Source organism: Apiospora marii (genome assembly GCF_038362585.1).
Source record: "Apiospora marii strain CBS 49790 chromosome Unknown utg000003l_segment0_segment0, whole genome shotgun sequence".
Taxonomy (NCBI): Eukaryota; Fungi; Ascomycota; class Sordariomycetes; order Amphisphaeriales; family Apiosporaceae; genus Apiospora; species Apiospora marii.
Window position 1 is genome coordinate 4,352,374 of NW_027117374.1, and position 16,362 is coordinate 4,368,735.

General features: G+C 49.2%; 3 protein-coding genes across 3 annotated transcripts; 1 reads left to right on the forward strand and 2 right to left on the reverse strand.

Moving 5' to 3' along the window:
* Window positions 1-1,880: 1,880 nt before the first annotated feature.
* Window positions 1,881-4,591, reverse strand: PG985_004918 (uncharacterized protein; the record flags this gene model as incomplete). The annotated part of the gene is made up of 4 exons (XM_066824687.1): window positions 1,881-2,070; window positions 2,129-2,299; window positions 2,383-2,568; window positions 2,661-4,591. 4 exons carry the CDS (start codon window positions 4,589-4,591, stop codon window positions 1,881-1,883), a joined length of 2,478 nt encoding a protein of 825 aa, XP_066687847.1.
* A 3,342-nt stretch (window positions 4,592-7,933) lies between these two features.
* PG985_004919 (uncharacterized protein) lies at window positions 7,934-8,868 on the forward strand (the record flags this gene model as incomplete). The annotated part of the gene is made up of 3 exons (XM_066824688.1): window positions 7,934-8,013; window positions 8,073-8,332; window positions 8,387-8,868. 3 exons carry the CDS (start codon window positions 7,934-7,936, stop codon window positions 8,866-8,868), a joined length of 822 nt encoding a protein of 273 aa, XP_066687848.1.
* Window positions 8,869-12,658: 3,790 nt separating this feature from the next.
* PG985_004920 (uncharacterized protein) lies at window positions 12,659-14,923 on the reverse strand (the record flags this gene model as incomplete). Its single annotated transcript, XM_066824689.1, has 8 exons — window positions 12,659-12,722; window positions 12,891-13,048; window positions 13,347-13,458; window positions 13,507-13,559; window positions 13,619-13,733; window positions 13,782-13,834; window positions 14,134-14,248; window positions 14,814-14,923. 8 exons carry the CDS (start codon window positions 14,921-14,923, stop codon window positions 12,659-12,661), a joined length of 780 nt encoding a protein of 259 aa, XP_066687849.1.
* Between the last annotated feature and the right edge of the window lie 1,439 nt (window positions 14,924-16,362).

The window sequence follows — 16,362 nt, forward strand, 5'->3', positions numbered from 1 at the left end:
GTTGCGCATCCGCCCCAATAGCAGGAAGGGCTGGTTGTGAAGAACCTTGACCGGTCGAAACGACTCGAGCAGTTCGGGATTATGTGGCCCATGCTGCGTACATAACCCAGGTGACCACCATGCTTTACTCATCCCAGTATCGCAAGAATTCATTTCGAGGTCCACTAGGCAGCTCACTAGTTAGATCACCATGAGCTACGCCAGACGTTGGTGAGTTATTGGTGACAAAATATACTATATCACGGTGAAGGCAGATTGTGATTTGTTGATGGATACTCGTCTCCACACCCTGTGTTTAGGCTACCAGACCAAAAACTACATTCTCTTTACGTCGCTCGACTAGACCATGTCCTGATTTCCCTCAGCCAACCTGAACGCAAATTGGACCAAAATTGCAGACGAATATAGATTCCCACGAACGCAATCAAGAAGCAGGGCGCGAACTCAAGGTTCAAGACCCAGCCCGGGTCGCATCATGACGATACGTCGCTGTTTCGGTGGCCGCCAGAGGTCATACAAGCCACCCTCTGAGGCCGACTCTCACTACCCCCCACACCCAGATGAGATGATGCGACGCTGGGCCCTATCGTTCTTTGGGTCTGTTTCGCTGTTTCCGGTGCGAAGGACCTGGATGGCTACGACGTACATGTAGGCTGAACAAAGGTTTCAAAGACGCAGCCTCCTATCCAATCATGGGGTTATTGGACTGGTGGCTAACCCTTTTACTTCGTCGATCCTCTTGTCAGTCTGGCTCTCTCGGGTGCTTTGTCCAACTGCTGGGTGCAGGGCCACTATCTGGAAGACGAGAGACCAGTCGTTGTTACAACGTTGGAGAGAAGTGCTGGATTCTCGTGGTTGGTCCGAGTCGCGACTCATTGCGACGCTATGGCGCAGTTTGCATCCAATGACATTCCAGCCACGGTCTCAAGGGCAATCTTCACCTGCCTAGCTTTGGCAATCTACTGGTATCTCGCATCCGGAAGGCGTAGATAAAATTTCTCATCAGCAAGGATGTTTGGCTAATCTTTCGAAGTCGTGTCTGCTAGTCTAATCGCTTGCAACTGGTGCCAGAACTCAACAATTTACGAGTGGCATTGCTTCCCTTGACGTTTCACATTACGTCATTATCTACACCATTACAACCACGTTGTACCCACGTCCCTCACAACGGTGGGAGACTGAGGCCGCCGTGCAAACCCCCATCTTGAGAGGCGTCCCGTGATATGCGAAGGCCCTAATGGCTATTGTAGCCTCTAAACGCGTAGTACTGGCAGGAAGGCAATCTGCGACCTTAGCAGATCATTACATTCACTGCAAGGATGACTGGCTTCTCGGCTGCTTAGAACTGAATAGCGTCGACTCCGAGAAATCAGCAATTACGATGGAACACAGTCCAATCCCTCGTTCGATTCGTGCCGATTATTTTGCTGCGTTGGCCAATCCCTTCTCCTTACAGCTTGCGGCCAAGCTGTTTCCCGACCTCGTTGATATCAGCTAGCAGAAGCATAAGGGACACAGCCTGCTAACCCAATCACTCCAATAAAGCAAGGTGCGGCTCAGTAGCCCTTAACTGATAAGAAGCTGACAAGTTTTTGTAGCAGTTTTGCGTTAGGAAGGCTTTGTGTACAACAGGGTAAACTAGCTGATCCCAACCTCGTAATCTAGTGGGCCCTACAGCCTTCGTGCTAATGACCCGATTTCACTGTGAAGTTCTACCACACATGATAGCGCTGCTTTTCGCCAGCCGTGGAAGTACTCATGCCTGAATAATCCCTTTCGTGACGACTGTCTTGACTTTTCACTGTCAAATCCTGACCGGAAGCTGTTTTCGCCAATATCTCTGTAAACCCCTATCCCCCAAGTACAGGCTCGGAATGCAGTCAGACAGCATCGAGCATTTCCTCCACCGTCCGCTCCACCGGAGCCCTGCCCATGTGGTTGCGCCAGAGGCCGGCATATTCTCCACCTGTTTCCAACATGAGGGAGTTATGCGTGCCGGTCTGGATCACCCGCCCCTCCTCACCAAGGACATAGATCCTATCGGCGGTCATGACGGATGACATCAAGTGTCTGTAGATCGTTAGTAAACGAGCCCTTGTAGGCACCAATGGGAGGAAGATTCTCATACGACACCATGATGATTGTGCGGCCGGCGAAGTGTTTGGCCAACTCCTGTTGAATTTTCGCTGCGTTGGTACCGTCGAGAGATGCTACGGGCTCATCTAACAGGATGATTTGCGGCTGGCCGAGAAATAAGCGGGCACAGAGGAGCCGCTGCTTCTGTCCGCCCGATAGCGTGCTGGCGTCGGGAAGCGCACATAATCAGTCGCCGTAACATTATCTAGCCCAATCTTCCGTGCATGTCCTGGGGAGATCACTTACCGCGCGTTAGAGCTGTATCCCTTCTCGCGGGCTTCGATATCTTCGTGAAGTTGCGCTTGGCCACAAGCCCTATGGACGTCCTCGTCGGAAGCCGATGGCTTCGCGTAACGAACATTGTACATGATGGATTCGTCGAAAATGAGGTTGTCCGCGATCTGGGGCATGATGCCAATGTGTGATCGCAGACTTCAGTAATTAAAGAATTGGTGTGGCCCAGTCAGTATCCCGGTATTCACAAAAGTTTAGCCTGGAGAGGGGGCAGCTGAGGGTTTGCTCACGATTCAAACTTGATTTCATGAATCTCCTTCTTGCCAATGGTGACAGTCCCCTTCGATAATTCTCGAATGCGAAGGAGGGCATCCAAGATTGTCGACTTGCCGACGCCGGATCGGCCGATGATTGCGCTAGTTTGACCCCCTGGAAACTTGAGGTTTAGGTCTTTGAAGATTAACTTCTTGCCGTAACTGAACTCGGCATTCTTTATGATCACCTCGGACGGGCCTGGATCGAGTGTCTCGGCGCCTTCCATAATGGAGGGCTTGGTTTCTAGAATGCTACTCAGGCGGGCAGCGGCATAAACCTGCGAGAGCAACCTGCGTGGGCTGTTGATGATGGAGAGCATAGGAACAAGCAAAAGGTTCCAGTAGCTATTGAAAGACACTAAGTTTCCTGTTGAATAGGTGCTTGTCGTGATGCCTCGGGCCAAGTACAGCAGCAGAGCGATGTAATAGCCGCTTTGAGTGATGATTCTCGAAGCACAGTGATAGGTCGCGTTAGTCATGGCCAGAAGGCGATGTTGTTTTTGATGAATTGACCACTCGTCAGCGAAAGACGTGTTCTCGACGCCCGCCTGGTTGTGCCGCTTGACCGTCACCCACGCGAACACGCCGTTTTCAAAGCGTTGGTTTAGTTTGTCGCCCGTCGTTTCAACCTCGTCCCACTTGGAAATGGTGCTTTTGAAGGAGCGCTTGGCACAGATCGCATGAAACAACATAACATACACCAGGACCAGGACGACGCGCGGCCCGTAGGTATCAGACATCTCGTAGGCGGCGCCAATGAACGCAACAAGATTGGGCAAATCCGTGAAGGCGATGAAGTCTAGCGCACCAGTTACGTCATATCCAAGATTGACAGCACGCAAAATATCCCTTGCCTGGAATCTGTCGTAAAAGGACGCGTCAAGCCTAAACAGGTGTTCGCGAATGTCGGTGTCCCGCTTTCTGTCCCTCCACATGTCGACTTCTAGCCAGAGAAGGTCTTTCAGAGTCGGAAGGATTGGTGAATTGACGACTCTGATTACAATTAATTTTAGGAAGGGCTTCCAAACCGCGCATAGGCTTCGCTGATGGGTCGCTTCGACGAAGCTGTCGACCATTTCGCCGTACAGCTTCGGCTCGATGACATCAATGAAGGTCTGCAGCAAGGTTATTACAGTTGTGAGACCCAATCTCAACTGCAACATCCGTTGGCCTTGAGGCCACATCCAGGGCCAGAAGAGGTCGAAGAATTGGCAAAGCCATTTCCACTTTGATCCAGCCTTGTCAATCTGTTTTTCGATAAGCTTCTGCAACATGGCTTCGTTTTCCTCATCATCAGAATCCATCGCCACTTTTTCGTCGTCTTCGTCTTCGTCGTTGTCGTCGTCGGGGTTGTCGGAAGCGTCGAACGGGGCACAGACTGGAGAGTTATTATTGTTCTTCGGGGCTTTGGTGTCCACCGCCCCAACTCCCTTCGTTTGAGCCGTCGCGCCGGTTCCTATAAACCAACACAGGAGCGCGAGAACCAGAACGGATCGCGAGAGAGCAGCCACGGTGCTGCCAAACAAGGCGGGCATAGGTGTGGTCGAGGCGGACAGCACCGTCATGGTGTGTTGGACAATCAAAAGCGTGTCGAAAATGAGCATCAGAGTCCATAATCCAATATAGGAGTGCCATGGCGGCTGCTTGTCGAAGTCCCAAAGGCCGTTGAGCTGTGAGATAGCCCCAACGCCGTAGATGGCCGTCGCGGTGGGAATCTCATCTTCGGATAGGTCCGACCAGCTAAACCAAGCAGCCATATCCATCAACGTAACTAGGACGACCAAGGACGTCAGCCAAATGAAGGGCTTGACATTTCGGGCGCTGGTTTCCACCTTCTTGAATGGCTCGAGGAGGTAGCATGCGGACATGGCTCCTGCCATGGCGATCCGGAACCATTCGGTAGCCATCGTCCAACCATCTAAGGGCATACTCCCCCCAATGCATTCCCGAACCATTTAATTACTGCTGTCAACATGTGTACCAGCGTCACTGTTGCTCGAGAGTATGGAAACAGAGCCACGGCTAGAAGGATCGAGATCCACGGGATCACCGTGTTTAAATTGTACCTGGTCAGGTCGGATGCGTGCATGGCTCCTATGAGAGAGGAACGGAACCAGGAGATCATCATGCATTAAAGTGCTATGGTGAGAGTAAATAGGGAGGTGCTAGGAACCAGATGGGAATGTTAAAGTTAGAAGTGCAAAAGCTCTGTGGGTAGACGAACGGTTGACAAGATGCAGAGGTCGAAAGAATCCGTCTGGAAACGGCTGGCTAAATATATTTATATTGTATCGAGGACTACTGCAGTAGGTACCCCTCCCTGAACACGACGGTTACCCAACGAAACAGAGACCACTGACGCCAATCAGTTAAAATTCTGGTTCCCTAGCCAGTTCTGAGAGGGGTAAGCAAGCGGTATTGTGACGAGGTAGGTACTTAGTTAGCCAAAGATTTCTTCAATGTAGGCTACCAAGCTGACTTTGGATATAGTCATAGTGTGCGGTGACCGAAAACGTATGCGAATGCCTGGGGCTTCTTAACCAATCGAATAGCAGCTTGTCATCGTTTGTGAGTCATAGTGAAAATCTCTCTTCAGCCGGCTACGCCCATGTTACGTACTGAATGTATTCAACAACAACTAACAAGCTGCATTTGAGCGTCGGTGTGAGGAGATTTATTGACAGATGTATTAAACGAAGCGACTCTGTATCCACCCCCTTGGGAGTTAAGCCCTACTGTGGCTATGTGTTGGATCTGCACCTTCCCGGGACGAAGTTCCAATGTATGATTGTGCTGATTAGCATCAAGAAAAAGCCTCGCCAGGTATCATGGCGTTTCATATTGCCTTCGTTACCTGCGCTATTGATGAACGCCCGTCATCAGATCATCTTTGTTAGCTTTACCCCATTCCTCGCGTGCGATGATATGCGCCCTACAATAGCGGTCTTAGGTAGGTTAGCACTGCAGCGTCGACCTGATGGGTGAGGTTCCGAAAACTATATCTTATATTCATACAGAAGTAGTTGTCATACCATGTTTCACCGACATATCAGATCAGAGAATGCTAGTTGTCGAATGGGAGAAAGGGTCCGTAGAAAATATGGTTGCCTTGCTCTGTCTCTATGATATCATGACTGATACCCTGCCATTGATCGGATCAAACTAGAGTGCATGTGAATCCATAACTCACTCCTTTTACGATGCCTATCTGATAGAATTGGGTTTTCCCATCACAAGTTAATTAGCTGATTTAGCCTTACCATCCTCAGAGGGAAGCTGCTAAACTTATTGTCAAATCAGCTACACGAATGGTTGTAACGATGTTCCGGGCGTATATAATAAGTATATCGCAAGTGCTAGGATCCAGTGTGGTAGAGCACATTGGTTTGTCTTGCAAGTACTGGAGTGCAGATTACCTCGTAGACTGCGCCCTGTTGAATTGTGATTACACCCTGCCTGCTTCCATAAAGCGGGACCTTGGGCCGCTGTCAACTCACTTATAAGTCTACTCAGACCTGTAAAGCCAATCAGCTTCGATAATAAGCATATCTTGTAAGTTGACCACGGGAATACAAAGTCAATGGGCTGTGTGTAGTACAGAATAATCCACGTAACTTCCACAATACGTCGACCAATATTGGACATGGACGAGAATGGCCCATTGCCCTTCCCGGGTTTTCCAGTTCAAGTGGCATGGACCTGAAACAGACGCGTACAGCACCACCGTGATGACTTCGGTGTAGCATTGCCACATGGTGAGTCATACATACTTCGAAGGAGCTCGGGCCCGACGCGAAGGGAAGATTTGTATCGATTCCCATTCGTTTTCAATGCTATCCGACCTCGATTAACCCTCAAAACGCCCATCCACCCATCCCGCGACCGCGCTAAGCGAGAAAGAACCATATATACATATGGTCCTGGCGACGAAAAGGAAGTGGGCCAAATGGAGAGCAAGCAGAGCACGTAATTGGTAGTCCTCAAGAACTATCTGGCCAGACTATTTTTCTTTTATGTTCTACAGGTTGCTGCAGAATGCAAAATGTATGTGGCGTTCTTGTTAGTACATACCAAGGTTGACTACGGTAGGCTAGAGGCGGTGGAGGGGGTCTCGTGTGAGGCCAATGCCACAGATCTGCCCTCTACTGTGCCGGAATATACTACCCCGCTTGCGTGGACTGACACTGATGTGTATCCTGTCCCTCGTCTATTGGCCGCGGTACCCGAAGACCCTATGCAGCATGGGCTTGACTCCAGCAGCTTCTTCTCGAGTTAGGTGACAATTGGAAGAGGCAGGTCCGGTCTGGATTAACGCTAATACAAGGAGGGCAAGCATTTGCCCTCCTACTTCAGTGATGGGGTACAAGTATACTACGAGGTCCGGGACGACCCGTGTTCACCCGTGTTCACAGAAACTACCTTGTTCCAGCTGCAACTTTATTAGAGTATCTAACCTACCACTTCTCTGCGAGAGGCTATGTCATCCAAATTCTTACGGTATACATGACCCTAAAGAAGGCAACTCGAGCAGAATGAGGATGAATTCTGTATTACAAAGATAAGGAAAGCAGGCAAGGTGGCGGAGACCGCAGATATTAGCTTTAGAAACAGTGAACGCTGCCTCCCCCTCGTTTGTATCTATTATAGTGCTAAGTGAAAACCGCATATAATGAAACGATCCAAATACAGTGCCGAGAATCATGCGAGTGTAATGATCGAGAGACCTATGTATTCGGTAACCGAGCAGTCGTGTATTGAATCAGGAGAAGGGGATCTGCTGGGTCAGTCATCGTGTAGGTAGAATTCGGCAACAACCAAGCAGGTGCTCAACACTTGTCCCTGGATGATAAGCCAAGTCTCCTACACACAAATGCACGGTGCGAGGTCGCTTTTTGTCAGAAGCATTTAAACCAAAGTCGTTGGGGCCGCATCATTTATGAGCGTCTCGATTTTCAGTAGAGGAAGTCAAGTCCACGAGATTGTCATTGCCGTTCGGAGCCACAGCAGATGACTCGGGGAAAGTGTAGGCTGGTCGATACGCCTAGTGTGAGTCATTCAATATGCGTGCAATTTATTGGGTGGCATAGCATTGTTGTTAGGCAGACTTGCATGGCACCCCGATATGATTTGAGATTGATGCTAAATACTTGTTATGGGCTTTGGCTTACTTATAAATAGCAATATGCCAGTCTTCATGATACATACGTCAACCCAATACGCTAGATTCAACGTCGGAACAGTGGCAAACAATGGACACCCAACAAGACCGCCGAGATATGGATATTGGACTGAATCAGATCAACCAAGAGGAGTTGGATCGCAAGCCATGGTAAGCATTTGTCAGAGAGCCTCTGCTGAGTTCTAGGTCACTTATCCACTATAATAAAGGAAATACATTGGATACAAAGGTTTCGTAGAATACTCGTCATTGACGGACGAGATCTTCGTCGTTCGCCGATTTGATTATCTTCATTGCAGGAACATCCTGGTTATGCAGCAGAAAATCACTACTCTGGAAAAGGAACTGAGAGAACTGGACGAGCAGCTTATTCGCAAGACCCCAGACATCGACAACGGGACAGTAAACAGTGATTGCCAACAAAGACTTGATCTGCTCGACAAAATCACCAAGGAATTAAAGGTATATGGTAAGTACGCCACACGTGGAACGGAATTTCCATCTCCCTTACTGATTACTCTAGACGGGGCTGTCTTGAGCTATAAGCAGTTGAAATCGGCACCAATTGCTTCTAAACGGAACATTCAGAACATCAATATTTGGTTGGCAAATGCCAACCATCCTATAGAAGCAGCCGAGGTAGAATACCTGAAGACCGCGGACCTCATTACCGTCACCACCTATCAAAAGTCGTGGCTGCGCCTACGTTTCGAGCAATTGATACTCGGACCGACTGGGGGACTTTTCGGTCTCTTAGGCCTGCGGGACGGCCCCGAGGATACAATTCGGTACTGGAGGGATGAACCGGTGGACGCTATCGCTACTGTGTCTTTCTTCTTCATGTCTATGTCTATGCTCGTTGCTCCCTTGTGGGTTCTCGCGAAAATGAAAAACATGGATGAGTGCCTGGGGGTCATTACCGCTTGCATTCTAATCTTGCTTGGAGTCATTACATTAGGTACTTCGGCAAAACCATGTGAGATTCTGGCAATAACGGCTGTGTGAGTTGGACATGCCTGCACAAGACACGTATTGTTTCTAACATCAGCGAAGATACTCTGTGGTATTGGTGGTATTCCTGCAAAGTTACCTTGTGCTTTCTTGAAAACATCGTTTTTTCCCTTTATATTATCAGATGATGGAGAGACTCAGTGTCGAGTCGTGTTGAAGCCCCAGGATATGGTCTTGGCAAGAAAAGGTATTGGAGTCTTTTCACTTTCGGCTATGGTCTTATCAAGCTTAGAAAGCTCCTGGCTTTCGAGATCGGCCACGGCCACGTAGTTCTTGGGCATCTCTGTGACAACCTGAGTTGGTGATTGGAATCGAAGACTGGGAAGAGTGTTGATAATATGTGAGTTGTTTGTTGTTAATGACCAATTGGCAGAATTACAAGATGTATGACGGGCATGACTTCGCCGTCATATATGTGAGGGAATGGGATACCTTTATTCAGGCGGAAATGCGACCTAATTGCTGCAAGGCCCTGGGCGCTGTAGTAAGACTACCGAGGTTCAGCCCCTATGCTCGACTTGCTTTTAATGGCAGATTCGAGCAATCGGTTTACTGTTCCTTACTACCTAGTTGTCAGAGATCTGCGTACTTGATAGAGGCAGCTGCTACCTGAGAAAGCCATGTAAAAACAAGAATAAATCAAAAATGGTGCGCCATGTCTAGCAGACCGAATGTAGCTTCTTGCAATATCGCATGCTGGGAAACGCTTTCAGCATTGTCTTGACATCCCCTTCGGTAATGATCTCGTCAAACATCACCAAACCCTCAAGTCGCAAGTCCCGATTATCTTCCTCATTTAGCGAGCCCAGGAGGCTCCAAAATCCACAAGTTGGCCATCGACAAAGTTCTCTGTCCGCATATCTCGCCTGTAGAGCTTTTCACACGTTTCTGAGGGTGATTATCACCTCGTTCTTCGCGATCTCCTGCACAATCGCTCGTACGCGATATTTCTTTCCTAGTGCTTTCTCCAACTCACGTTCCAGCAAGTCTCTTCCGAGGTCAACTCCCATCAGCTTGAGCCAATCCCGCACTCAGCAACCACCAGTTCATATGAATGTCCCTTTCACTTACAACATTCAGGGCATGTCTCAGAACTGATTTCGACTGCGGAATCAGCTTCCTCGTATCCACGTAACGATCCCCTGTGTTTTTCATCAAGCCTTGGACCCCACTTGATTAGGATGAAGCTTTGGGCTTGAACAGTTGGGCAGAGATGCAGGCATCCTCCTCTTTTGGGGTTCCCCCATGGTCGCTCCTCAAGCCCGTATGTGGAAAGTACTGTGGGATGATCAATCGTCGGTTCGACAATGACCTAAACTCTGTACGGTTGGATGGCTGACTCGCCTCTAACTATTTTTGAAAATGGTTCGTTCCATTTGCTGGGTTCTGTAAGAGCTGGTCCATTCTGGCACAGCGAGCCCAGATACAAAGTGTAATTGGCCATGCGAACGACAGCCTAACCTCTTTACAGCGACTGTAGACACTGCGAGGATGAGTCACGAGCATGGCGCAAAATTTCCCGTGAATACATCCTAGCCAGTCGTTCCGTATGTAAGTAAAGCTCAAGGATGGGTAGATGTGCTTTCATTCCGTTAGTCCCCGGTCAACTACTGCACAGCGGTGTGGACAAGAGACTAGGTCCTGTCTCTCGGTATCGATGTTACTATGCTACGCGCAGTGATTTATGATTCCGCGCACCCTGCTAAGTATTCTGGTCTAACCAAATATGCACCTTGCTAGGCTCTCATGTCGGTCGTATTGGTTGATTTAGGCGCGTGCATCTTGTCCACAAGCCAGCCTATTTACTTAGAACTGGTTAACATCCACGTTCTATCAAGCCTGCTCTCCTCAGTACAGCCCAGAATCTCGTTAATGATGGCCGGCCAACTTCTAACGAACAGATCTGGAGTGGTACCACGCACCAATTACTGCGGCTTTGCAGGCAACCCGTCCAGCCAACTGTACAACGTCCAGCCACCCCATCCCTCGCTAGGAATCCCCACGAGTACGTCCAAGCTTCATGGCCCTTCTGTGTGGCTTGGGCAATCCAATCACGGTCCAAATTGCAGCGTTTGGATTAGCAACATACCGCCCGACTGTACCGTAAGCGAGTTACTATACCACATACGAGCCGGTGACAAAGTCTTCACTATTGATGTGAGACCTCCCCGAATCCCTGGAAATCAAGCAACGGCGCAGCTAGTATTCTGGGGTCCTCTAGGTTCCAATGCCCTCCTAAACCAGCCACCTATCTGGATCAGGCGTCAGCGCCTTCGTATCAGGAACGACAGAGAGTACTGGGCACCCAGGCCGTTCGGTCCGGAATCACGAGTACTTTTCATAACTGGCCCTGCATCTATCATCAATCAGAACGTATTGAACTATCTATTCAGGGAGGCCAAGGAATTCCAGATTGATAGGGTGATTGATAAACAACACTCGAATGGCTTTTGTACCAGCGAGTGGAGGTTCGGCAGTTATTATCAGCAAGCTGAAGAAGCACACAGGCTTCTACTTGAGGCAAAATACAAGAGTTGGGCCAACCCAGAGATGAGGAAGGATTGGAAGTTGGTCGAATTTTTTTACGGGCAAGATCCGTGTCAAATGAAAAAATATGAAATATGGTAACCCTTTCAGGAGACGGGCTAAAGGGGCTGTTCCCCCCGCGCTCCCGGAAGCCCGTGACAAGGTCCCAGGGAGGTTTGGTTTAGTTGGTCAGTACTGCAGGAACGGTAAAGGCTCATGGACTTGACAGCTATGTATTTCTATATCGCGTTAGGTAGCTGGCTATCTTTCAATATATCTTTCGTTTCTTCTAAAACTTTCTGTATGACGTTATGCAGGAAGTCAATTTCCCTTTGTAAATTGCACAATGACATTAATGACTGGACTACCGGAACATTCACGTTCTGGCTTGGCAGTAGTACGTGCTGTTCGTAGTATTCTTCGTAATACTCGGATATTCGAGCGGACCGTGATCGATATGGCGGATATAACAGGATACTCAACGCTCGCTATTGCCATTTTTGGGTACGCAAATCTTATAGCCGACTACAAGCCGCGTCAGGGACGTTTCTTATCATGAGTTGGAATATGGGCTCAATATACCTTCTGTTTTGTCGTGTTCAAGCGGCAGATGTGTATACGTGATTCTTAAACAATTTGATTCGCCCTTTACCGCCAGGCGAGCTGCTGAAAAATGATACACGTATTGATTCTGACAACGGCGCCGCGAGGTAGCCAGCCATATTGATGCAAAACCATATATTCCCCGACTCAAACCCACTCATGGGTTTGGTCGTTAGAAATCAGAATTCTTTTATAGCGTTAAATCTCTGTGTTCTTGATAGCCATAATCGTGTTATTGCCACCACTGTCACTCCTTGACAAGTATGTCAAGCGCTTCCACTGGAATGGAGAATAGGGAGATTTACGCCAAGCTACGGACTCCAGGTCGTTGATCGGACCTAGTTGCAATGACCGCGACCTCCCGAAGGCTCCACGCCTGATACGCGGCCTTCCGCAGTAGCTCGGTAGGGTGGTGTGCCTTGTCAGTTAGCCACGTCTTGCTATTACACATTCTGCAAGTGGTCACAAGGGCTTTCCCAAGCTACCAATGGTGAAGTTCCATCTTCAGGCATCCTGAGCCATGAAATTCCACCGAGACTAGTGAAGTCCGCTGTCTGGGGGATGCAGCAGGAATGGCTTGGCTACGGACACGGTGTGGAAGCTTTCCACGCCCAGTTTGTGTGCTGTGCATCGGGGATGTCATATTATTACCAGGCTAGTCTTGTTCACCGTCCTCGAAGCGATCAGCAAACCTTCCTATTTGAGACATCGGCGTACCGCTAGATAAGGTCACACAATACCGGGATGTGTCTATCATGACTGCCGCTGCGAGGATGATTGGCCTCTCGATAACCGGCGCGCAGGACGGCCTAGCATGTGGCTGCCAATATAAGAGAGTCAGTTGGTCACAACGTGCATGTCGGCTAACAGGGACATCAGAGACACACCCTGATAGCCAATCACTCCAGTGTGTCGTGTGGCAAGATGGTGGACACATGTAGACAGGTGGCTGTGACTCATCCGCAGGGCCTTCCCAGAGAACCCATCGGTCCTCAACAGCGAGTGTTGGGATGGTGATGTAGCAACGGTCTGCAACTGGCGTGTGCTAAAAGAGGAGCCAAGCATTCTTGCCGACGAAACAGGGCCAACCAAGCCTTGCCGGTGAGAGACACCAGTTCGCAAGCAGCACAAAGCAGTTTGTGGAAGAGCTAGTAACTTGTTAGTAAGTAGAGCGGACTATGCAGTAAATGCTTAATACGGGCCTGAGTGGATTCCGAACAGGAGAAGACGATGACTTTACCTAATTTGTTTCCGTGTTGTGCCCATTTTTACACGCTGCTTTTTGAACCAAGCCTTAGGGGGCAGAACTACGTTTCAGCAAATTGAAAACCGAGGATTCATACCCGGATTTGCTCTTCATCCTTTGAAACATCTTTTGCAATTTCACAGATTGTGCCGGCGTCGGGCGTCGGGTTCCGTGAGTATGCATCCTCAAGGACCTTTTTCTCACCCGCGCTTCAAAATCTGTCAGCAAGCAAATAAGGGAGAAGACGATAGATTTACCTGATTTGTTTTCGTGCTATCCCATCTCGCCTCCGTCGCTCACAGAACCAAAACTGGGCCGACTTATTAGCTTGACAAGCCACGCTGATAAAGAGTAGCTAGGATTTCGTACCCGCACTTTCTCCTCAGCCATATCGGGGACACTTCTCGCAATCTCACGCAGTGCGTTAGTGTCGGGTCTCGGGTTGCGTGAGTATGCATTCTCAAGGGCCTTCTTGTCACTTGGCCTGCACATAGTATCAGCACATAAACAGTCAAGCAGACGAGAAGTTTACCTGATTTGCGGCTGTGTTGCACCCGTTTTTGACCGCTTATTGTTAAACCAGTCCTGAGACATATTTTAGTAACGATAGGCGCGCTGGAAATGACTAAAGAGAGTGCGTTTGTACCTGGACTTGCTTCTCGGTCATACCGGGAAGTCTTCTGGCAATTTCATGCATTGCTTTAGTGTTGGGTTTTGTGTTTACTGAAAATTCAGCCTCAAGAACCTCTTTGCAACCCGGGCTCCAAGCCCGTTTTTTGTGGTATGCCGGGTCTCCTTTCCTTTTTCTCGCGAACCACGACTGGAGAGGGAAACGATGTTCATTAATATTGGCACGCCAGGATAGGATGCAATTGGGTTCATACTCGGACTTGCTTCTCAGTCATCTTGGGGACACATTTCGCAATCTCTTGAAGTGAGCTATTGTTGGGTGTCGGGTCTCCTAAGTATGCAGCTTCAAGAACCTTTCGTTCACCCCGGCTACACTCCGTGTCAGTACGCGAACGGTCGAGACGGCGAGGTATTTACCTCCTTCTTCGGCGTACTCCATCTCGCGAATTTCTTCCCCGACGCCTATAAAACCATTTCTTGGGCCGCAGAACGTCTTGTTAGCATAAAAGGACGCACCGTAGAAGGGCGGTCAGGTGTTTCATACTTGAACAAGCCTCGTTGTCATATTAAGTCTCCTAGCAAGTTTGCATTGCGTGTTTTTGGTAGGTTCGTGGCTTTGTAGGTATGCAGCCTCAAGAACGTCGGTGTCAGAGACGAGTTCATCTGATGTCGAATCATCCGATGCCGAATTTTCCAATGAAAGGTTCCAAGCCTTCGAGGCCGCTACAGTAATTGAATTGGCCGCGCTTTGATGCGGCTTTTGGTTCTGATCCAGATCGCTGGGGCTCTCCGGGCTAGAACTCCGGGCACACCGGCAATCACTGCAGTACCATTTCTTCTCCCAAGGAGCATTTGAACAACCGATATGGAAAAATGGTCTGTCGCAGTCCTGTACCCGTAGTCAGCAAATGTTTACACTCTAAGGATGTCGTACTACCACTTGCCAAGTTCGAGCAGATCAGAGATTTGGGGCCTAGTACCGGAAGACCGCATATGGTGCACCCCGATCGTGACTGCCGTGCTGGGGCCGTAGTCTCGATGCATGTTGACACACCGCAGTACTGTACCGTACCCAGCACGCCAAGCACCTCTGTGACTGTCTCGTCTCGCAAATCCTGCCGTAAATATAGATACAGCAGATGCTTCACCATCTCTGTCCGATATGGAGGCGTTTTGAACCACCTAACATTATCGAGTACAAACTTGGTGTATTTCTCTGCTAGATACGGCGGTCTAAGTTTCTCGTCCCTTACAAACGAGTCCCATTTGGTCATATATGCCTTTTCAGCATTAGTCAAATCGTCATAATCATGAATGATGCCTTCGTGCCGATTCCTTAACCAACTTGAGTCGACTGGTAACAAGTCCGTAGGGGCACCAGGCATTAGGGCACACTTGCTGAGTGAATCGAAAAAGGTGACGCGTCCGGTGCATGGGACGGTCGCGGACGGTCGAGAATGCCGACTCCCTGCCATTTTTCCAATGCGTGTTGATTCCGTAGATGAGAAAAGCTGTCTTATGGGGGTTGAGGCAATTGCCTAAGCCAAGTTAGAAATATGTAGTATCAATTGTAGTTGGGCCCTTCCAATCTTCAGTAACAGCCTGGTTGCTTTCTAACTACCCACAGACACTTGATATGGGCTGTCATGGGAGCGAATAGAATCTACGCCCTCGGAAAAAGACGGAGAATACGCCAGCCTCTGGAGCAAGCACCTGGGCAGTAGGGCTCCAGGCTTCGTTTGCCAGCCGTCCTGCTCCGTTTCAAGCCCCGCCGTACCATATGACCACTTGCCGTCCCTTTGTCACTTCTCATGCATGAATCTCGCCCCCGAAGAACACATTACGAATATCCCAACTGCTGGTGTAGCATGTTAACAGAATCCGCACCAGGACCCAATCATATAGTTAGCCAAAGCGATTCTGTATGTGGCTCACGCACTACATCACGGTCATGCCATACAGGCAGTCGAATTTCCCATGTAGAGGCCATCGTTTAGTATCCTACGGATCATCACTCGCACTACTTCATCTGGGAATAGCAATAACACACAGATTCTGTTATTGTTGTCTGCAGCCTATTTTACACCCTGTTTCTGTGATGATTGGGTGTGAAACTCATGCAAACCGTCGGCGTGCTATTCAACAAGCACTGCTCATCTTCCGTATTTGGCACACACATCCCGCTACGTACCATATTGAGCGGATTGGATACAATGGTGCCATAAACCAGAACTCATCACTGACCAAATACCACCACGGCTCATCTGGTTGCTTCTGTAAAATGATTCACCGAGTACTCTATCCTTCTGCAGGGGTATCGACGGGTGGTTCCGCGAGGTTTTAGCTATTTATCGCTTTTTTACTAAGCGAAGGCAAACACACCGGTTGCTCGATCCCGCCAGTTGTAGCAGCCGATGACGAGAGCCAGCCCTTGTCAGACATGTGCCGCTCTCATTGGCACTTCAGCATGTTTTCACGACGAC